Raw genomic sequence first — 24,202 nt, 5'->3', positions numbered from 1 at the left:
TCCATTGAGTTCCTCCAGTGTTTCTGTGTGCTGATTACCGAAGAAATACCAGGTAAACTATTGGAAACAAGAACTGACCTGCATCCTATGATTCAATAAGGAATGGGTATAAAGGTGGTGAAATGTACTGGGTATGATCTTCCATAATTCCCTAGAGTCTTGAAAAGCCCTTGCAGATTGAGAAGAACAAATGTAAAACTGCTATAATGCAGAGTGAAGTCAACATTGGACCAGTTAGTTCAATATTTGCTGAGTTTTAGTTTCAAGCTTTAGTAATAGTGAACCTGAAAAGCATTACGTGATTAGGCAAAGTTGGCAGGGCTTCATGAAAGTGAATACTATTTGCATAGTTATCGGAGTACCCTGAAATGTGACAGCAAGGGTAGATAAATAAGAGATGATTTCTAAAAATTATTTGATAAATTACCATACCAAAGTTAGTGCACTGTAAAATCATGGATAAAGGGTTCGTTAACTCCCAGAGGCAAGGTAACAATAAACTGGTCTTTTCCTAAGTTCAGATTGTAACTCGCGGGTTGTCTTGGGATCAGTTGCGGCAGTTCCACACTCGACAATTTGTGTTAATGATTTGGGTGAGAGAATTAATTGTAATGTATCCACGTTAAGTAACAATAAAAAGATAGAATACAATATATATGTAAAGTGATATACTGTATACAGTGTGAGTGAGAGATCAAAACATAGGGCAGATGGAGTGAGGGAGAATGTAAACTTACCTGCTTGAGTAGGAACAACTAAAAGTAAAGAATTATTTAAATTGAATAAGAGTAGTTAATGGTTGATGTTCAGAGATACCGGGTCTACATAAAAAAAAGTTAACATGGAAGTAGATGTTATTAAAAGGTAATTGCCATGCTGGCCTTTATTACAAGGGGAGTGAAATATAAGAATAGCTAGGTTTTCCTACATCTACACATACTTGCTAAAGAAGTATATACTCTCCTTGAAGTGCGGTAAAGCTTCACAAGTTTGGTTTTACTATTAATGTTTCCGGGAGGGGATCGAGCTGTGAGGGATGCTGGCAAAATAGGCCAGTAGTTCATAGCATTTGAAAGTATAAAAGATGACCACATGGAAACATTTAGAATTCTAAGAGCCAGACAGGGTAGAAGCTATGAGAATGTTTCCCAGTGAGGAAATCTAGAACATGGAACACTACAGCCCAATAAAGGCTCTTCAGCCCGTTGTGTCAACCGTCTAACCTGCGCCAAGATCAGTCAAACCTGTCCCTCCCACATAGCCTTCCATTTTTCTATTATCCATGTACCTATCTAAGAGTTTCTTAAACACCCCTAATCTATCTACTCATCACCACCTCTCACAGTGTGCTCCACAAACACATCACTCTCTGTGTAAACAAACTTAACTTTGACATCCTCACTATACTTTCTTCCAATCACCTTAAAAGTATGCCCTGACATATTAGCCATTGCAACTCAGAAAAAGACATTGGCTGTTCTTTCTATCTGTGTCTCGTATCATCTTATACACATTTATCAAGTCTCCTCTCATCTTCCTTTGCTCCAAAATGAAAAGCCCTAGCTTGCTTAACCTTTCATCATAAGGCATTTTCTCTAATCCAGGCAGCAGCCTGATAAATCTCCCTTGTTCTCTCTCTAAGGCTTCCACACACATCCTTCCTATAATGAGGTGAACAGAACTGAACACAGTAATCCAAGTTTTGTCTAACCAGATTTTTATCGAGCTACATCATTACCTCACAACCTTTGAGCTCAATTCCCCCAAATAATGAAGGCCAAAACACCATATCTTAAACACCATATCAACTTGCGTGGCAACTTTGAAAGATCTATGGACTTGGACCCCAAGATTCTTCTGTTCGACCAGACTATTAGAATCCTGCCATTAATATTGTACTGTGCATTCAAGTTTGACCTTCCAAAGTCTATCTCTTCAAATTTTTTTTCAAATTGAGCTCCATCTGCCACTTCTCAACCAAGCTCTGTATCCTGTCAATGTTCCATTGTAACCTACAACAAGCTTCCACAATATCAACAACCTTCATGTCATCTGCAAGCTTACTAACCCACCATTCCACTTTCTCATCCAAGGAATTTATAAAAATCACCCAGAGCACGGGTCTCAGAATAGAGCCCTGCAGAACGTGACTAGTCATGGACCTTCAGGCAGAATTTGCTCCTTCTTTTACCACCCTGTACCTTCAGTGGGCAAGCCAGTTCTGAATCTGTGCAGCCATGTTTCCCTGGATCCCATCCCTTGACTTTCTGAATGAACCTTCCATATGGAATCTTGTTGAATGCCTTACTGAAGGGCGCCATGGTAACCTAGCAATTAGTGCGATGCCATTACAGTGCATCAGAGTTTGGAGTTCAGTTCTGGTGTTGTGTATAAGCAAGTTTGTATGTTTCTTCTCGTGTGCATATGGGCTTCCTCTGGGTGTTCTGGTTCCCTCCCACAGTCCAAAGATGCACCAATTAGTAGGTTAATTGGTCATTGTAAATTGTCCTGTGATTAGGCTAGGGTTAAAATCAGTGGGTTGCTGGATGATGCGACTCAAAGGGCTGGAAAGGCCTGTTCTGCACTGAATGTATAAATTAATTAAAATAAATAAAATCCATATGCACCACATCCACTGCTTCACCTTCATTAGTCATTTCCAGGAAAAAGTGGAAGCTTAGTCCTAGGACCCCCTTAGGTGCATTCAGCCATTTCAAATTGAGATGAGAAGGAATTTCTTTGCCCAGAGACATATGAATGTGGATAATTCTCTCAATGGCTTTTGGAAGCTGAGTCACCAATTACATTTAAGACTGAGCTAAAGTTCTGAATCTTATTTTTCACAATCAAGCGTGAATCAAGAGCTTAGGACAATGTTGAAAATAGCAATGACTTAATAAATGGCAGAGCAGACTCAATGAGTTCTGAGATCTGCGTTGGCACCAATTTCTTATTTTAACTTGTAAAAACAGAAAATATATAGTACAGTACATGAAATTTTCAGCATGTTAATCAACAAATTTGGGAAAGATAATGGAGTTAAGTTAGATATGGCCCTTGTGGCTAAAGGTATCAGGGATATGGAGAGAAAGCAGGTACAGGGTTCTGAGTTGGATGATCAGCCATGATCATACTGAATGGCAGTGCAGGCTCAAAGGGCCGAATGGCCTACTCCTGCTCCTATTTTCTATGTTTCTATGTTAATGTTGCAGGCCAGTGATTTCTCATTTGAATTCCCGAACATGCTGAAAAATGGATCGTTGATCAGAAGGAAATTCCTTCCATGTATATGGCTTACAACATTGATATTGCCTTTGGTCTTTCCATGTGTTTAATGAGAGATTGCAGTTCATTCATGATCACTTTATCTTGCATTCATTTCTGTATAGGTAAGTCACTGTTCAACCTAGGCCTCTTTCCTTCAGTCCTCTATTAAGAAAGATATTCCAGTATAAGTAGGAGCAAACCAAACTGATCTGACAGTGACTAATTAAGCCAAATCTTTCCCAAGGTGGTTTAAAGATGTGTGGATATGTAAGGATGTCTAAAATAAGTGCCAGTGGTAAAGACTGGGCATTTCGTATTTTCTTCTTGAGTCCTAATAAAGGTCCTTGGTCTGAACTGTTGGCTTAATTTCCCTGCATAGAGGCTGCTTGGCCAGTTGAGAATTTTGTGTGTGTTGGTCAAGATTTCCAGCATCTATAGAATTTTTTGTGAGTTTGATTTTCTACTGTGCATTTTATTCACGTGGAATATTAGGTTTCCATTTGTTGTATAAAAGGAGAGGGTAGGCATTATTTTTTGGGAACTCCCATCCCTGAGACATCTATGGGCTATAAACATGAATCTTTTTAAAATTACTATTGTTATTAAAGATTGTGTATGCAACAATATGCTTTACACCTTGTTTGCAGCTGGAGTCTAGGACTCTTTGGGCCAAAAGGACAAGTACTTTGTATCAAGACCATTGCGAGCAATGGGTCACACCAACCAAGTCTGTGGACTAGCAACATCCAGCATGTACATGTTATTTGGCAAAACTGGCAAGGCTATGCAATCATACAACAATGTTCTTATGTATTTACACACCTTTAATACATATATAATTCTTTCATCATTTTCAGATAGATTTATACAAATATTTCTGAGTAGTTCTGAATGAATCTTGATTTCAAGTGTAATGACAATGGAAGTTGAGCTTGGTTGTGTTTGGTTGGTGGAACTTAATTTCTAAAGTATTTTCTTTGTGTCATAGTATCTTGTAAAAGTTGTAAAACATCCATCTAGTTACCTTTCTAGCATATTTAATGGTTACATCTCCATATGTATTTCTGCACACATAGTGTTAATATTTAACAGCAATTGATCATCATATGCTACATTGCAAAATGTCTCCATTAATTTCATGTAGTTTGCAAATCACTGAATCTTTTTGGAACTCTTGCCTATTCTTGACATTTTTAGAAATGATTTTGATCTGACTGAAATGTTATCATGCTTGTTCACTATTCAGTATGTTGAACTGTCTTCTTGCAACAAGATCGTGAAATATCTTCATACTAAAACTGAAGTGGATACAAAATGTGCCTTATGAGACAAAACGTCCTGTTCAGATTCCATGCTCAACAATTTATTTAAAAAAATCTAGATTTCATAGCTAGGATAATAGAACTTCACAAACCACTATAAATTATATGATTTAATAATTCCACCATTAGAGCATGTACATTGGATGTTTTTAATTTTCTTATTACCAATATTGCATTGAAGGAAATTATATCTTTTGGTGGTAATACATGAAAAGCTGTTCAGTCTACTGTCCAAAATAAAATAGAGATCATAGGCCAATGATATTAATGGATATAGGACAACTATGTAACTGCAGTTTCACTGTTCACTCTCATTTTTAAACATATTTTGTTCACTCTTTGGCATCCTGCATTAGAACTGAATTTAAAATGTGAGTTGCATATTTTATTCAATATTGTAAACTGTTCCAGTGAATCATGGAGTTTGATTTTGACATCTGTCAGCAGATTAACTTTTAACATTTATTTGTCTAACCTGTATCCCTTGCATTAAAACACTGATGAAGTCATTTATAATTCAGTCATTTTAACGGAGAAGAGAGCAGTGTTCATCCCTTACCTATAATGTGAGGCAGACATGAGAAACCACAGCCGTTAAGATAATTCAGGCTCCCTCGTGGCCACAGCTGAGCAAATTTGGTGTCAATGGGGTATCTGTGCAGGCAGTGCTCTCTTTAATTAGTCTCTCGAGCCTGGTTGGTGGCAGTTCCTCAGACTAACTAATCAATTTGTAGCTGTCTGATGCTTGGTGCGGAGATCTTCTCCGGCTGAGTTTTCTCCCACAGGTCACTCACCTACCCTCCAGGAGTGCTCGTTTTAAATTTTTATCTTTTCCATCATGTGGTGCTGTCATCTGGTTCCAAGAAAAAAGGAGACAAAAAATATTTAGTTCAAAGTGCATGTAGGTCAGGATGAAATTGCATTATGGGTACTGATGGGCCAATTAATTATTCAGGACTTGGTGCTTGTTGAGCTGCAATAGGATAACAGTTGAATACAAATGTTGTAAAATATAGGTAACAGCAGTAACAGATTCAGTTGGAATATATTTGTGAGACATAATACTGCAACCAATACACTGCTGCCAGAGATGTGGGTTTAGGATTGATAGTCTAAAGTCGAAAGCTCGTGTGATCATCTAACCACTAACCTGAATGGAATTACACCTACAACCTTTAAATAATCTGCACTTGCACTGTTGAATCATTTCATTACTAGGAAAAAGTCAGTATTAGTCAGTAATTTACTGTTTTGTTTGATTGTACAAGATCTTTAATATTAACATTCAATCAAGCTTTAATTCCAAATATTATATTTTCAGATATACAAATTAATTTATGAAATCTGAAAGGAGAAATTCCCAAGGGACATTTATTAAATAATATGATAGAAGAAATGTAAGCCAGGTTAGCTAAGTAATAATATTGAATATTTATTCGTAGTCTAATTGTGATCTTCAATGCTGCCATCTACTCTGTTTATATCTGATGGAATGTGCTGGTATGCTGCAGCTGCAATATCTATTGTGATATGACTGAGCATTTTTGATCAAAAAAGCTTTTCTATAAGTATCTTATACTGCTATTTCAAAGAAATCAACACGTACTGTAAATTAGTGTATATTCAAATGGTGTTTCATTAAAGATGAAATATAAAATCACATTATTTTCCAACAGTATATATATCATTTTATTAAATGCATTATTTGACCAATTTTAAAACTTTTTGCTCATCCCATTCCTGAAGATCATGATAAGGATGATAATCATTCTAATTTCAAACATTATTATTCAATAGTCCATTAAATATTGAACAAGTCCAGATTACTAAAGAGAGAAAGGAATTAGAATATTTTGTTTCTTAATTTGAAAGTGTTCATGAAATCTTAGTTCATTAAATGGACAAACTAATTTCATGGTAAGTCTTGAGACTACCATGAATGTTTGTAATTTTTAAGTCAAAGGTTATATTAATTTAGAGTAATTGTGCCAATCAGTCTTCTGCATTTCCCATGTTAATTAATAACTGATATTTTGATTTGTAAATTTTTTTTTACCAATTTCATCTATACTGTAAAACAATATTGTTCTGATCTTTAATTTTTATTATTGCAGGTAATTTCATCGCCAGTTCCAAAGAGCAGCTGAGAATCAGAAAAGCAAAAGAACTCAAGCACCTATTCTCTTGTTGATAGTCACATTGGCGAATGGCTGCTGTTGTTAGAATAACTCTCGCCATTTGCATTGTGTGGGTTTATTTGTGCTTGCGCTCTGAATTTGACATCTTGAATGCTAAACCATGACATGCAAGAACCACCTCTTTTTTTTGTAATTTGTTTAGAGATTCACTTAGCTGATAAATGATCTGTGCTGCTTTACAGAGTCTTGTCTGTCAGTCTTTTGATTTTCTGTGCTAGTGTAGCATTTTTGTACAGCTCATTCAGATTTCACTGGCAACATTGAAATTCTGGAGATTTTATTTGAAACTATGTTGAGCATGCCAGGAAACCCTATGATGCCAGCATTACAAAGCAATCAACAGTGGCCTGAAAGACAATGCATATGTTTTACAAAAATAAGCATACCTTTGTATACAATTGAAATGATATAGCTAGTGAAGCACCGTTAACATTTGTGACAGTGCTCCAGCTGGGATCTTGGAAGGTACTTAGATAAGTCCACAGATGATGGGGTGAACTGCAGTGTTTAAAATAGTTTGCACTATCATGAGGATCACTGGCTTAGTACTTTTAGAAGAATATAAAAACCATGTATATAATGGCATCTCTTGCACCCCTATGAATTCTCAAGTTAGATTTATACCCAATTCTTTGTTGTTACAGATCCTGGGTAAGTGTTATTACAGAAGGTCTGTACTTGGTACAAACTCTGCGATGAAGGTACTTATATAAAAAGCAGAGCTAAAATCTCTAGGCAGGTGTCATGGGATTCTTGAAATACCAGAGATGTCCTTTTAACCTTGTGGCCTCAGTCCATTCTTTTTTTCCTGTACTGGTTTGAGCACAGACCAGTTTCTATCATTAAGACAAATTAACTAATTGTTGTGATATGATTTCTACTAATTTTCTATCTGGAGTAAAATTGCACCACCAATTCACATCAATAAATATTTTCTGTTATATCTCCCTAGTTTTTTTTTAAATATCTTTGTTGCTGTCCTTCATAATCCCCCTTGCCTGCCATTATGCAGGTTGCCATTATCATTCACAGACCATAAATTACTTTTAGGTAAATATATGTTTTTTTCCATGATTGATGACATTTTATTCCTTACTTGAGATTAAAAATAGTTACTTTTCCAATGTTATTAATGCATTAATTTCTATATATTCCAAAATCGCTATTTTCCTATTGCATCAGGCCCCCCCCCCCCCAACACTCCCCGGTAAAACATATTAAGAATTCTTGATGGTGCACTGGAAATACAAGTGTGTAATTTAATCTGAGTATAGATTATGCTTAAAACAAACATAACCTTCAATCAGAAGGAATAGGTAAAAATAATACTTATGGATTCTAAATCATTTTAAAGTATACTGTTACAAATGATTTGAATCATTTCATTTAGAAAAGGTTTGCTTGTAAATGGGATGGATTGAGATTTAAGATTAAAATTGCAAATAGGACCAATATCTGTTTATCATTTATTATTAAAATTAAAATACTGTAAAATACATTCCTTTTTCCAAGTAATATCTACCCGTAGTTTCACAACAGACAACTGTTACAGTTGTGAGAGATGCATGAATCAGTTCTTCTTTCTGTGCTTTTTGCAACATTATATTGATTAGTCCACTAATAAGAACAATCATCATTGAATGTTAGGTTACCATGAACCAGAAAATAAATGGAAGCTATGTTAACACTCAATGTTATCAGTGATAACTTTCAAAGTTTGTAAGTGTGATTTTGATTGTTATTCAATCAGTCAAGAATAATTGATCATGCAATGTGTCATGTATTTGTTAAATTAAGGGTAATATAAAAAAGCTATTAAAGACAAAGTGGGATAACACCATTAATATGAGAGTTAGTTTTATTCAAGTAGTTTTTGAACTTTGTTTGATAATGGCATAAAGCTGCATGGAAGTCTTTCACTTCAAGAATACTTCCACGAGTATTACCTCCACTCTCTTTACGCCCAGTGTTTGTTATTTTGATTAGTATTTTCTTATTTTAATGCAAAACTGTTCAATTAATTTGAATGTTAGCAGCACATTTTAATTTTAGGCAATTATATCTGAAGATTTTGGAAAATGGGCACAATAAGAAAGATCATTTTTTTAAAAATCTGTTAGAGTTGAATTTTTGAAGCTTGATATGCAGATATGTTTCTTCAAGATCATTATCAATGGTGAAGTATCTGTTTATTGTACTTGTATGCTACATGGCCCATATTCACTGTGTCAAATGTTGACTTCTTGATTAGGTTGTTTTAAATAATTTTCACAACTAACTGCATACTGGTAATGAGTTGTTGCTTTGAGTTGCTAATTTGCGTGCAGTTGTGACATTTGATTATTACGTTCTTTTTATTTATCAGATTTTCTACAAAAATGTTTGCACTGTGTTATGCTGGCTCTCCAAACACTGAAATTCATAATTATGAATTTTAGAGAAACTTAATAGTGCACTGAGTACTTCAAATATGTCAGCATTTGTACAAGGTGAAAGCAAAAACCAGGAGTCAGTAACTTTGGAAATATACTATGAAGTGAACGCATTTATTGTTTTTCTTTGTAAATATTCATTCTAAGCTGCACATTTTGACATACAATATTTTTACTTTGGATTTTTGTGTGGCACCAGTAGATATTGATGAGCTTTGTTTGAATCTTGTTTAAATAGATAAATAATTCTTAACTGAGTAAACATGGTACAAAATAAGAATGCATAAATTCATAAGCAATCACTGTGCAGCGTGCTGATAACCAGAGATTATCTGTTCAAATTGTGGAATCTATAGCCCCTTATATTATCCTCAAATATCCTGTGAATATTTATGCACTTATGTAATTTTTTTGTACATGTATAATGTTTGTTCCCTTCCAAGTTCTTACAAAAGAGGAATTAAAAATTGTTCTCTTCTGAGGACAGTTAAGTAATTGAGGTACCATGATACCATGCATATTGGGTTTTGTCTCCCTGCAGACAGATATAGAAGAACCATTATATGTATGTATTGAATGCTGTACTGCCTTGTAAATTCATTGAATATTAGGGTGATGGCAGGTAACCCAAACATGAATCTGGATAGTGTTGTTCCAAGTAACTGCACTTGTGTGCTTCATGTATTTTTTTTTTGTATGATGCATCTGTTAAAATCCATCTTCTTGATATCGTGTTGTTTGCTACAGAAACAAAATACAAATAAATGACACAAACCCTGAGAAAGTCTAGAATGTAGAAACATGGTGTAACTGTTGCATTATTTGTTAAAACTTATTATGTAATGTAATGTTGCAGATGTATTAATTGTTTGTCCTTCTGTAATTGGTTTCTTGTTACATGAAAATAAAATATAGTGCAGCTAATTATTTTAAATGATTGAAAATTAATAACCCATTTCTTTATTTAGGGATAATGCAAACTGTAGCAAAACCTGGACATTCTAGTTGGTTTAATCTGCACCAAATTACTGTTGGTGTTAACATCTAGCATGATAATATAATAAGTGTTCTCTTATATCATCATCAAAACTAAATATGTAAAATACTGTGCTAAGGTTATTTCAAGATGGTTAATGGATTAATGTACATTTAGCAGCTGACTAACTGCATTGAGGTAGTGAAGCAAATAATTGCTGATGTTGGAAATGGGAAACACAAAGTGCTGAAATTCGGCATGTCAAGCAGCATCTGTGGAGATAGAAACAGACTTAGCATTTGAGGCCAGTGTTAGAATTGGCAAGGTGGGAATGTGAGCATGTTTTAAATCACAATACAGAGCAAGGCATGGAGTTGTCACGAGAGCAGACATGGCAGAGGTGGAGAAACTAGGAGAATTGAATAGAACCCTTACAGGAAACAGATGGGCAGATCTGTAGCTGAGAGGTGGTAATTTTTTCCACTTTAATTATTGACACTGTTATGGGCAACTTCCATTATAAGCCCATCAACCTACAGTTTGTAAAACAAATGATAGGACTTGTCACAAGGCTAATTGTGATGGCATAAGATAGGAACTTACAGAAATTGATTGGAGAAGCTGTTCAGAGGTAAAGAGGTGTTTGGATAACGAGAGTCTTTTAAGAGTTCTGGGCCAGCAGGTTCCTGTTAGGCTGGCAGGATGAAGGAACAATGGTTCACGAAGAATATTGAGATTCTGGTCAACCCTTCAAGTCTGTGCTTCATCTAAGAATGTTCCTATCAGTTCCCCAAATTCATCATGCAGATTGAATGGATGGTTGGGCAAACGGTTGACTGAGAGTTTAATCCCAATAAATGTGAGATGATGCGTTCTGCAAAGTTGAATAGTAGAACTTCCACAGTAAATATTAGGGAACAAAGGAAAGTTGATGAACAAAACAATCATGGGATTCGACTCCACAGTTCCTTGAAAGTTCCATGGTTCCACAGGTAGATAGGGTGGTGAAGAAGACATATGTTAGGCTTGCTTTTCGTTAATCAGGGCACAGAATACAAGTTGGGATACATGTTGTAACTTTCTAAAACATTGGTTAGACCGCATTTAGAGTGTTGCGTGCTGTTCTGTTTGCCACACTATAGAAGGATATGGTTGGGCTGGACAGAATGGAGAGGACATTCATTGGGTTGCTGCCTGCGCTGGACCGTGTTAGATAGGGGGAAGGTTTGAATAAACTGGCATGATTTTCCTGGAATAAAGGTTAAGGGGTGATGTAATATAAGTTAATAAAATTATAAACAAGACAGACAGATTTTTTTCCTATGGTAGGGGTATCAAAACAAGAGCAGATAGATTGAAGAGGAAGTGCCTTAAAGTGAATCTTAGGGGCTAAGTTGTAGGTTGACATCTAGAACTCACTGCCAAGCAGAGTGGAGAAATCACAAAGAATCACTACTTTTAAGAGACATTTGAATAGATTAGGCATGGAAGGCTCCTGCATCTAGAGTGGGCAGTTGGGGTGACAGTAAATGGGCAAAAATATCAGTATGAATCTTCTTATTCTGGCTTCTTCCCCCTTCCTTTGCAGTCATGATAAGGATGTTGGCCTGAAATGTCAACTGTTTATTAATTTCCATAGCTGCTGCTTGGCCTGCTGAGTTCTCCAGTATTTTGTATTCTGTTGCTCAGCATGGATGTGATGGGCCAAAGGACCTTCTTCTGTGCTATGCAGTTCTGTGACTGTGAACTTGGAAATGCCTTTGTTTTCCCATCCCCAATAAAATATGATTTCTCTACTCTTGCTACTAAAACTCTACTATATTCTGAAGGTGGATTACAGTGTGGGCATTTACTGCCACCCTGCAGATGTAAGTTGTTCAGACTCTTAGCATTGTGTTGAACCTGTATTTAAGATATTAGACAATCAAACAACTTTCTTGACATTTGAATGTGTGAATAATATGTATTGAATTTATGTATTTTAAACTCCTAATGAAATACCACCCATGGCATGACTTCATCAATGTGTTGGACCCAGGAAATCCTCTGAAATTTTGATGCCTATGAACTTGAAGCTGCTTATCCTTTCTATTGTAAACCCCTCAATGAGGACGTGCATGTTTGTTTAACTTTTGCCATCCCGAAGTCCACAATCAATTCCTTGCACTTGCTAATATTGAGTGCCAGGTTATTGTGGTAACACTCACCCAGCTGATCTATCTGGTTCCTGTCACCATCTGAAATTTTACCAACAAAAATGTCATCTGCAAATTTATACAGTACATGTCATTTGAGCTGTGGTTAGCCACAGAATTGTGAGTTTAGAGTGAGTAGAACAATGGGCTATGCACATATCCATGAGGTACACCTCTGTTGACTGTCAGTGAGAAAGAGATGTTATCACCCATCTGCACTGACTGCGGTCTGCTGATGAGGATTTCAAGAATCCACTTGCAGAGGGAGATAAGTTTTCTAGGCCAGCAGGTTCCTGTTAGGCTGGCAGGACGAAGGAATACTGAGATTCTGTTCAACCCTTCAAGTCTGTGCTAGCTCCGAGAATGGTCCTTTCAGTTCCCCGAGCTCCAAGAATGGTCCTTTCAGTTCCGTGAATTCAGGATATAGAATAAACGGATGGTTGAGCAAAGTGTTGAAAGTGAAATTAATTCCAACAAATCTGAGATGATGCATTCTGCAAAAAGTAAATAGTAGAACATCAACAGTAAATGGTTGGGAAAATTGACAAACAAAAGGATTTTGGGATTCAAGTCCATGGTATGAAGTTTAAAACTTGGTGATTAATATAAGGGCATGATAGCACTGAGCACTGAACTGTCATCGATAAGCAGCAGCCTGGGTTATGTTTTGCTGCTGCCTCGGTGCTCCAAAGCAGGATGGAAAGCTATTCTACAATATAGGTATTCTACAGCCATAATGTCTTTAATCCCTTGTCTGTCATGCTACTCTATTTAAAATTTTAAATAACATATGGAAACAGAATCTCACTGATGGATATGACATCATTGTATTAGGCAATGGAGGTTCTTCAATCTGTCAGATATAAATACTAATTAGGGAAGTACTAAACAATTGTTTTCTGGTGTGCGGTGATGACAAAGATTTACCTTTTTTCCCAGAATTCTTGACAAGTCATTGCTGCATGCTATCAAATACTGAACAATGTAATGGGATTGTACCTGAGGATGCCCTATATTAAGCAATCTGGATTTATGATCCAGAACATGGATTGTTGAAGCGTAGTTTTACTAACAGTTGTTATGTTAACTGCATTACTAACTGTGTAAAAAATAACAATGTCTGTGGGTACAAAAGATCAGGAACAAGAAGGCTGATTTTATTAATTTTCTAATGTATAACTCTGGGAGGACATCTGTGGTCTAGATTTTGCTCTTTGCTGACAGTGAAAATACCAGTCTTTGTTGTCACTACATTGTGAAATTGACAACTTTGGGATTTCCACATACGCATAGTTCAATGCAAAAATCTCAAAGTTACTGCCAGTACTTCAACAGCTGCTATAGCCCATGCTTTTTTTGTAGTCTCCTTCTAGGCGATCAAAGGGAATTGGTGATTTGATAGATTTCAGGTTTGAAGAACGAGTCTGTCTGTAAAATAACCTGAAAAGGTTACTTTCTTAAAAGACATGAATTTTGAATGACATACCAAATCATCACTACTATAGAGCAAAACTTTGTGACCCATACTCACATGCATAAGAATCATAATTCCATCAAATATTTCAAAATAATTGAAAGATTTGTTAATTTGGCTTTTATTAAATGTTACAATATTCATTTAGCACTCTGTAAGACATTTTAAAGCATGGGGCACAGCATTCACTCATATAAAGGGTCAGTTCAACCTGCCTGCGCCCCCCCCCCCCACACACACACACACACACACACACACACCACAGCCTCCTGAGATTTGTTCCAATTATATCTGGCACACACTATGCTAGCTGCCCAACTGTTGTTACCAAAAGCCCTACCTGGTATGGGATTTCCTCTAAACGAAAAGGAAATTAGCTGTACTATTTGATGTTAATCCAGTATATTTTTTCTTTCATAAAACTATTTTTCACTTTGGAAAATCATGAAGGAAAGAGTGCAAGAGCAAGATTTGTATGAGAGTTGGAACCATTGGGGGGGGGGGGGGGGGGGTGGGGGGAGAGAAAGTAAGCCTAGTGCGTAAGTTTCACTAGGGCCAAAGAAATGAAGTTAGGTTTAAGTGGAGCAGCCATTGTGTGAGTGTACAGAGGTGGGGGATCTGTGGCTTTGGCTTAAGAAACTTCAGTGAAGAGACAGAGGCGAAGTTGAGTTTCTGATAAGATCCTCTTTCTTTCTTATCGCACAAGTTGAGCAATGAGAATGGAACCCTGGGCACATCATGCTCCTTTTGCATGTCAGGGTGACCTCAAGTGTCCCTGCCTACACAAGCAAGAAATGCATTTGGCTGCTGCTCTTTACAGATTTTGTCAAGGAACTGGAGCAGGAGCCATTTGACCTAGCCACCCTTCTTTTACCCTCTGTGCAGTTTGAAACATAGGTCTCTCACCTGGAAAGTTAACCTCTTCTCCAGATTCTGACTGATCTGCTCTGTGTTTCCAATATGTTGTACTTTATTTCAGACTTCCAACATCAGCCTATTTGGTTTTTCATTCTTCTCATTTATCCATTCAAGGTTCCTCATCTCATCCTAAATTCCCATTAGCCTCAGTTACAAAAGAAATAATTCTTGCTTATCCTATTTTTCTTCAGACAGTTTTACATTCCAGATAGCATTATCATATTTCCTCTGCAAATTTTCCAGTGCAACCACATTTTTCTATGACTAGAACTGTATGCTATACTCTGTCTGTGACCTGTTTGTTAACTAAATGTAAGTATCTGACCAGCAACATCCAACAATTTGTAGCCATGCGGCCAAATGTCCATGTGTTCCTCATAACCACTCATTTTATTGTATATTCCCTTGCCTTGTAATTGCTCAGAAAATGTTGCTTCACATTTTTGTACAATAAAATCAATGTTTTCTGATCAACTGATCACTTAATGAAATGTTCCATGTCACTTGGAATGGAGAATTTATCAATCAGTTAAAATCGGCCAAGTAAGAAATTATTGGGATAACTTCAGCTTTGGGTAAGCTTTCCTCTGATGGTGCAAGGCAAGAGGCTGACAATAGGTTGAAACTATCCCGTCTAGCACACTGGAACACAGAAAATGCCACACCACAAAAATTGCCATGATCTTCCTCTGTTCTTTTTAAGTAAATGGGACAGTTGTGGAAAATGTAAACTGAAGGGTTTAAGAACTGTCTGTCACCCCAGCTTTCCACAGGTCAGAAATGGTGTTGGCTGAGATTGCAGACATTGTATTTGTGGATTAATTAGCTAAGGATCAGTACAGATGACTAATGCAGATCTGTTCTACAGATTTAAAACTTGCCAAACCAGAGTGTTAATCTTTAGAAACACTGGAAAAAAATAAGTAAGTAAACAAGGCATAGCAGATAGAACAGACCAGCCAAAGTCAGGTACAGATGGTTATTTGAAATTTATAGACTTACTGACCAAAAAAAAATGGAGTCATAAGTCTCACAATAATTAAGGGTGTTGGCTTTGGTCTTCCCACTGTTTTAAGAAAATTCCTACTTATCCATTGCTGTATGGCCAAGTCAGTGGGTGGGGTAAGAAATGGATGAGACAGGAAAATAAATGTAGCCCTCAACTTATAAGTAGACTGATTCATCACCAACATTTCCAAGTTCATCAAGAGATGAAGCATTAATAATGGCTGCCAAAACTCAGTTATAGAGACGAGCTTATAGGCTGGGCCTCTCTTTGCAAATCAAGCAGATCCAGGTGCAACAGTAAGTGAAAGGCTGCTACTGAAAATTTTTAAAGAAACAGCAGATCCTGGGAATCTGTTGGGGAAAAAATCTGCAAGTTAGGCAGCATCTATGGAAAGAGAATCACAGTATCAACCTAACTGAAACACTGACTGTTTCTCGTTTACTAACCTAGAATAGAGAACAGTAATCACAGCTATAGGCCCTTTGGCCCAGTGTCCATGCCACCATGATGCTAATCCAAACAAATTGCATCTTTATCCCTGTCCATCTGCCTGTCTAATACATCTAAACGTGCTTTCACACCTGCTTCCACTTCTGACAGTGCACTCCATGCATTTACCACGGAGTTCAAAACCTAAGCTGTAAATCTACTTTAAACTCTCCTCTCCCCCCCCCCCCCAAACTCACTCAAACCTGCACCCACAAGTACATTTCCACCCTGGGAAAAATAACTGCCCTTCCCTTATAGCTGTTAATCTTTATTCTGATGTGTCATTGTTTTACCTCAATGCACTGTGTAATGAATTAATCCGGATGAATGGTATGCAAAGCAAGCATTCACTTATGTGACATGTGACAATAATAAACAAATTTCAATTTACAATCAGGCTGCTTTGGCTTCCAATGCTCCGGAAAAACAAATCAAGTTTTGACTACCTACACCCCACGCCAGTCCAGGCAACATCAAGGTGAATCTCTTCAGCACCCTCTTGACACCCTTCCTGACCTGCTGAATTTTCCAGCAGTTTACATTTTCATTTTATGAAAAGCAGATTTTTTCTCCTAATAGTCTTATGAATGACAAACGTGGTAATAATGATTTAATAAAAGCACACACCTTTTGCTAGCATAACAAAGAAAATGAAATCATGCATTGAATGTTTGTTGACGTCGCTTAATTTGGTTCCATTGTGATTTTAACTTATCGACTTATTTATCTGTTAATGCTCGACTGCCCCAGAATGACTATCAGCATATTCTTGTCTCGTCAAAGCATTGTCACATCAACGTCACTTATGATTGAAATCTTCCTTGTTAAGTGCTGACAGGGTTTATAAAAAGGGCCAACTGGTTTGTACAAGCAACAAATAATTCATTTTAATATATAAGTAACTACAGAGCATTGAAGAAAAATCGCTGCCATATCTATATAAACGGATAAATTAAAACATTGAGGAAAATAGATATTTGCACACATTGTCAAAAACACGCGGCAGTTTTCAGTAGTAAGCATGGCATTAGCTTGTAATTAAATCTGGGAACTTTCTATTGCATCATCTTGGAGATGGAGTAATGACTGAAGCGTTAAAAAAAAAACCGACAGCTCGCTTCCAACTCTCTGTTCGCGCTTTTAACAAAGTTAGTGCACATATTTTCACCAATTTTTGTAAATGTTGAAACCGCAGAACGCCGCCATTTAATGCAATACATTCCTCGAGTTCCCACATGAAAAGACTGACTAGAGTTTAAACGAAATTTAGATGGCATCACAACTCGGTTCAGCTATAGTTACAGTCGTAACACCAGATTCACTAATCTCCATGACTGCAAATAAAATCTGCTACGCTTAATTTTCTTTGTTCTCCCTGGAAGCAAGGAAGGAACTTTCGCTTTTACGTCCCGTAGAGAAAGAATGCGAATGTGTCCCTTGAATTGGTGCTCTTGAATTACTCTTCTGCAAGTTCTCTCCCTGGACTCCTCTCTTTCGGATTCAGACTGTCCCGATACACCTCAAAACAACGATGGAATTTCGCAGCCCTGCCCTTTTCAACCAATCTCCAAAACGCCCTGATCCCGAACCCTCGTTTCTGCCTGTCTTAAAAGGTTTCTACAACAGCGAGCTCAGAGCCGGATCTCTGTCTTATTGTCTCATCTTCTTGAAACTTTCATCTCCTAACCGACACTTTCCTTATATATGTATTAAAAAAAAGTAGCTCCCTCTAGGTTTGGGAGTCATCTATGCTTTCTTTCGCATTCGTGCTAACAGACCCTGCACCATGATTGCGGCCGGGCCCCTAAATCGACTCCATCCTCTGCCTATGGCCGTGTGGTTCAGTATTAATAAACCTAGTGAGCAACAGTTTCCTGGAATGCAGCAGCCTGACCTAAGGAGGCCAGAGGTCCCTGACGCCATCTGGGGATTTGACCTCTGAAACTACACGCTCTCAATAATACTTTGCGCAAATGAACCCCGGCTCCGGAGGGGGAAGGAGAAACTGCCGATCCCCTGGGGAAAGGAGAGCTTCAAGTTGCCAGTCTCAAAACCCCAGCTCTGGCTCTGACTCGCGCAACCCACTCTCCCGCGCAGTCCAACAAGTGCTGCCAATTATTTAAATTTCCGCACCGCTGCCAACCAATCGCAGCGCCGGCCGTGGCTCGGCCTTGGCCGGGTTCGACTGGCGATTGGCTCGCCTTGGCAGTTGTAAGAGGCCCGAGACCGTTTCAAGGCGCCTCTGCCGACGCGCGCCCCGCAATGCGCAGCCAGACTGGAAGGGGCTCCTGGAAACAGGCGGCGTGGAACTGATGGAGTGACACAAATGGCTAGTGGAGTCGGAGCTGGGTTGTTGCTCGAATTGAGGCTGTTTTCCTTTGGCATCGGAATTGCTTGAAATTAAAATCATTTTCTCTAACGTAAGTTTTTAAAAGAATCGAAAAACTTATGCTGTACTGAATGCCGTGAGAACAAATATTTGTGCCAGAGTGAAAGAAGTAGTTTGAAGAGATGGGAAGAGCAAGAGAAAGTATGGCTGTGTGTAATTGTTTCCATCTGGATTTATGCAAACTTGCGAGCTCTCGATGGCTGTTTGTGCTCCATTTGTTTCTGCAAAGTTTGGGACCCGTGCGGCCACAGGGGCAGTACAATGGCGAAAGAGGCATCTCGATTCCAGACCACGGCTTCTGCCAGCCGATCTCGATCCCTCTGTGTACGGACATCGCCTATAACCAAACCATCATGCCGAACTTGCTGGGGCACACCAATCAGGAAGACGCCGGCCTGGAAGTTCACCAGTTCTACCCGCTGGTGAAAGTACAGTGTTCGCCCGAGCTGAAGTTTTTCCTCTGCTCCATGTACGCGCCGGTGTGCACCGTGCTGGAGCAGGCGATCCCCCCGTGCCGATCGCTATGTGAGAGGGCCAGGCAGGGGTGCGAGGCGCTCATGAACAAATTCGGTTTCCAGTGGCCCGAGAGACTCCGATGCGAAAACTTTCCAGTCCACGGATCTATCGACCTGTGCGTCGGGCAGAACAGAACTGAGAAGGGCAGCCCGACCTTAGATCCCACACAAACGTTACCCGTCGTCGGCACCGTTCCCCCCTTTCTGGGCCAGTTTACCTGCCCTCGGGTATTGAAGGTACCCACTTATCTGAACTACCATTTTCTGGGGGAGAAGGACTGCGGCGCTCCCTGCGAGTCCTCTAGAACCAACGGGCTGATGTATTTCAGCCAAGAGGAGCTGAAGTTTGCCAGGATCTGGATCGGTATTTGGTCGGTTTTGTGCTGCGCCTCGACCCTATTCACGGTGCTCACCTACCTGGTGGATATGCAGAGGTTCAGCTACCCCGAGCGGCCCATCATATTCCTGTCGGGCTGTTACACAATGGTGGCCATCGCCTACATCGGCGGCTTTCTGCTGGAAGAAAAAGTGGTGTGCAACGAGAAGTTCGCCGAAGACGGCTACAAAACGGTGGCCCAGGGCACCAAGAAAGAAGGCTGCACCATTCTCTTCATGATGCTGTACTTCTTCAGCATGGCCAGCTCGATCTGGTGGGTAATCCTGTCACTGACTTGGTTCCTGGCAGCTGGGATGAAATGGGGTCACGAAGCCATCGAGGCCAACTCCCAGTACTTTCACCTGGCTGCCTGGGCAGTGCCAGCCATCAAAACCATCACCATATTGGCAGTGGGCCAGGTGGACGGAGACGTGTTGAGCGGGGTCTGCTTCGTAGGGCTCAACAACGTGGACGCGATGCGAGGCTTCGTTCTGGCCCCGCTCTTCGTCTACCTGTTCATCGGCACCTCGTTTCTCTTGGCCGGCTTCGTGTCGCTCTTTCGTATTCGGACCATCATGAAACACGACGGCACCAAGACCGAGAAGCTGGAGAAACTTATGGTGCGCATCGGCATCTTCAGCGTCCTCTACACGGTGCCGGCCACCATTGTCATCGCCTGCTACTTCTACGAGCAAGCCTTCAGGGAGCAGTGGGAGAGGAGCTGGGTCAACCAGGCCTGCAAGAGTTACGCCATACCCTGCCCTCGGAACCAGCAGCCTCCCATGACGCCGGATTTCACTGTCTACATGATCAAATATCTCATGACACTTATAGTGGGCATCACCTCCGGCTTTTGGATCTGGTCTGGTAAGACTTTACATTCTTGGCGCAAGTTCTACACTAGACTCACAAACAGTAAGCACGGAGAGACGACGGTGTGAGTGAGGGGAAGACGCTCTTCCCTCCGCGTTTTCCTTCCCGAAAAGGGAGGCTCGAACCACACAGAGTGAAGCCTGAGTTTTCCGATGTGACAGACTATTTCAAATACTGTATGTTGTTGTAAATAGCATCTGTAAATTTTTTTTGTAATTATATATTTGTATTTAAAATATCGCCTCCAGAGGTGTTACCCTGTTTCCCCAATATGTGGAGATTTTTGTTTTGTCGGGAGGGGGAGGGTATTGGGAGGGGGAAGTGCTCGGAAATCGTCTTAACTTGTAGTCGGACGCTGAGAACGAACCTTTAAAATGAGTCAGACTTGAAAGTTGATCCTGGTGCCTGCCAACTCGCATGTCTGAATGTTGAACCTATCGAGAGATAAATTAGACCTGGAGGCAATTAGTCTTATCCCGGAATGAAAAACTTCCCTTGGGTCCTAACGCTAACCAAGTTATCGCTGTTGTTCTTTACACAAACTGGAATCATTAGAAATTGGAGAATATGAGAGAGAAAATAAGTAGATTTAAAATAAAAGGAGAAATAACGCCTTCATGCGTTCTTACCCTTTGACACGCAGATTGCAGTATAGCATTCCTTCCTCAATAATAAGCTGGTAATTCTGATTTCTTGCGTACTGATCAACCCAAAGTAAACATCCCAAAATACTGGCGGAAAACATAAAGGGCACAAGAGCACTTAGTTTTACAGTTTAAAAAATAGTTGGCATATTCGTAGACAGTAGCATTTTTATTGGCTGGGTATTAAAAGGGTAAAAATCCCCCAGTGTTATGCTGAATGAAGGATCGTTCTCAGTTTGCTTTTGTTATGATTTGGTATTGCTTTAACATTCGTTAGACAGCATTTACTGGTTTTCTACAGCAATGCGTAAAGAGATTGTTCAAAAGTCTGAAATCAGGCGGAAAAGTTTGTTCCCAACAGATACTGAACAGCTGAATAAGCAAACGTTAACATTCCTTGGTAATCTTTTTTTTAACTGTTTTCTTTGGCGAACAGGGGAATGTTGAAATTCAGAACCATGTGGACTGAATAGAGTTTGAGTTGAGGCTAATGTTCAGCCCCATAGGTGTGGAGGTAGAGCAGAATATGGTTCAGTCAGTGTTTTATTAAAAACTAAAAATCCATTCTGTTTCCAAGTGAGTGGGCTGAAAACAAAGTATCTATAGAATATTGTGTGGTACCAAATCCAGCATGTTTACTCTGCTGATTGAAATGTGGATTATTTTTATCAGAAAACTACAAACTTTGTTTCCCTTTGTACTATATTACAAGCATTTCAGTACAAACATTTTAAAGGCACCATAACTGCACAGACTTTTTTTATTATGTACTGTATCTTCAAATAATTTGCATGATTGTTATCAAATAATTAATAGGAGTCTGTAGCCATAACGACATACAAGCCTGTACTTATGGTTCAAATTCATTATTGGCTTAAGTCCCTGATAAGCAAAAAAATTGTCTGAACTTCGTATTCATTTATTCTTGTTCACCATTACAGAATCCTTTATATTTATAGAGTAATAGAAAGTTTATATATTCCATATTTTTAATTTCTCTGAAATAAAACTGAAATTTTTTCTACAAAAATCGTGTCTGCCTTAACAGAAGCTTATGTGTCCTTACTAAAAGGAATTATGCACTATTATGTAGCATTTGAACAAATGATACAGCTTGGTATTAAATATAACCTTCCAGAGGAAAAATGCTGCTTGGTTTGCTGTTTGATACAAGGTTGCTAATAATAGAAAATAATTATCTTTCACATACTTATTTGCTCCTTGCAAATCAGAACAATTACATAGAACAATGTTGTTCTTAAGGTTATTTTTCTAATATTAGACCATGTAATAATGATGTATAACAGTATATGTCAGTCTAAAATTAAAGCAATTGCCCATAGTTGCTATAATTTCAGATAAACAGGTTATGCTTTATAGTTCATTCAGTTAAAACATTTTAAAAGCCCTTCTCCTCTTACAACTATAAAGGCATTGTATTTCTGGATCTATGTGACATTTGAAGAAATTTTAAATGTTAATTTGTTAATTTTTTTGACATTTAAGAATAATCCTCAACAGTAGATTTCAAAATGCTTAAATACAAGTACAGTAGTAATCGATCATTTTGGAATTTTAAATATAACATGCTTATTTTTGCAATAGAGACAAGGTGTGAACAGAATACCCAAATGTTTGTTTATAGTTGAATTTAGGAGGACCTCTAATATTTTATGTATTGGAACACTATATCTTTTAAAATTATTTGTGAAATTCTATGATTTGTTCTGCATTCTTCTCAAGTTCTGCTTCTATATTTAGAATTAGATTAATCAAGTGGATCTTTTAAGAAATAATCCATAATGATAAAATAATCTTAATTCTGATTTGAAAGTATCCATAAATAAATGCATTTATCATTTGCTGTGTATATGTTTGTAGATTTTACCATTTTTAAACACAATTTTATTGGTAAATTGGACATTTTGAAAATTGAAATGCTAAGCCACTTTAATTATGTAAATGTCTTGTTTTAGCATAAAATACACTAGATTAGTCTCTGAATCTGTTGTCTGTGATATAAGCACAGCATAAAAACAGCAATTGCTGATCGGCCGTATATCTAATTTCACTGCTTCAGCCATAATGGTGTTCTGAAAAAGAAATATGCATTTGTTAAGGTTGTACACACCAGCTGCTTTGTGATGCTTTTCTAAAAGTGTAGACCATTATTGACTTATTTAATCTTTGTACATATTCATCCATATTCTATCTAGGGTGAACGATCTAATCCTTGTTTATTTCCTATGGGAGTAGAAGATTATTCCTTGCGCATGATGAGATTTTGAGAACCAAAATTCTGATTTACCATTTTGTTTTCAGATTATAGTTTGGAACTTGGTTATTAAATAGTATTTTCTTAAACATACTTTAATCTTCATCATTAAATAGATGCACATATTAGTTTCATTTTTGCATTTAAGTTAAGTGATTTCAAACTAGTCTGGTGGAAATTGCTAAATACTCTTAATTACTGTATGAAACCAGTGCATGCAAATTGTCAGAGAGTCAAACACGGAGAATAAAATTCTTACAAATTATGAATATTATTGAAGTAGGATCTCAAGCCACATTTGTTAACTATAATTTAAAAACAATCATAATTGATTTTATAAACATTTTAAGAATAGCTAGTTAATATTCCAATCAACATATATTTGTATGTGTGTGTATATTTATATATATATAAATTTTACAGAGCTCACCATTTTCAAAATCTTTATAAAAAGCTTTTGTTAACTTGGTATCTATATTAAATATTATTATATAAATGACATTAGTAGCAGGTTTGTTATGATTAATAGCAAGCTGTCATCCCATATTTACATTTTCACTTAACCGGGATACTTTTTTTGATTGGGATAACATCACTAAATAATGAATGCCAAAATATTTCATTTTCATTATATTATTATGAACTAATGGGATAACCCATAATGAGATATTACATAGTAAGCAATGGATTGGAAAATTACATATTAATACATAGTTTTTTAATAACTTTACCTAATCACTGATACTAAGAGTTTTGGCCCAATACATGAAGAGATCAGTACATTGAGTAATGCATATTAATATTCAAAGCAATAGATTGTAAGCCAGGTATTAGAAATTTTAAATTCCTT

General features: G+C 37.9%; 2 protein-coding genes across 6 annotated transcripts in view; both read left to right on the top strand.

Moving 5' to 3' along the window:
* cdk14 (cyclin dependent kinase 14) overlaps positions 1-10,153 on the top strand; it is a 590,315-nt gene extending 580,162 nt beyond the window's left edge. For all 5 annotated transcript variants that reach the window (XM_073054502.1, XM_073054501.1, XM_073054505.1 and 2 more), the window contains one exon: positions 6,704-10,153. The gene's annotated coding sequence lies outside the window, so the exon portion shown is untranslated. The remainder of the gene's footprint in view (positions 1-6,703) is intronic.
* An 8,362-nt stretch (positions 10,154-18,515) lies between these two features.
* Positions 18,516-22,107, top strand: LOC140732210 (frizzled-1-like). Its single transcript, XM_073054499.1, has one exon. It carries the CDS (start codon positions 18,792-18,794, stop codon positions 20,499-20,501), a length of 1,710 nt encoding a protein of 569 aa, XP_072910600.1. The 5' UTR covers positions 18,516-18,791; the 3' UTR covers positions 20,502-22,107.
* Positions 22,108-24,202: the final 2,095 nt, after the last annotated feature.

The sequence above is a fragment of the Hemitrygon akajei genome, chromosome 8 (genome assembly GCF_048418815.1).
Source record: "Hemitrygon akajei chromosome 8, sHemAka1.3, whole genome shotgun sequence".
Classification (NCBI taxonomy): Eukaryota; Metazoa; Chordata; class Chondrichthyes; order Myliobatiformes; family Dasyatidae; genus Hemitrygon; species Hemitrygon akajei.
This window is presented reverse-complemented; position numbering and strand designations above follow the sequence as displayed.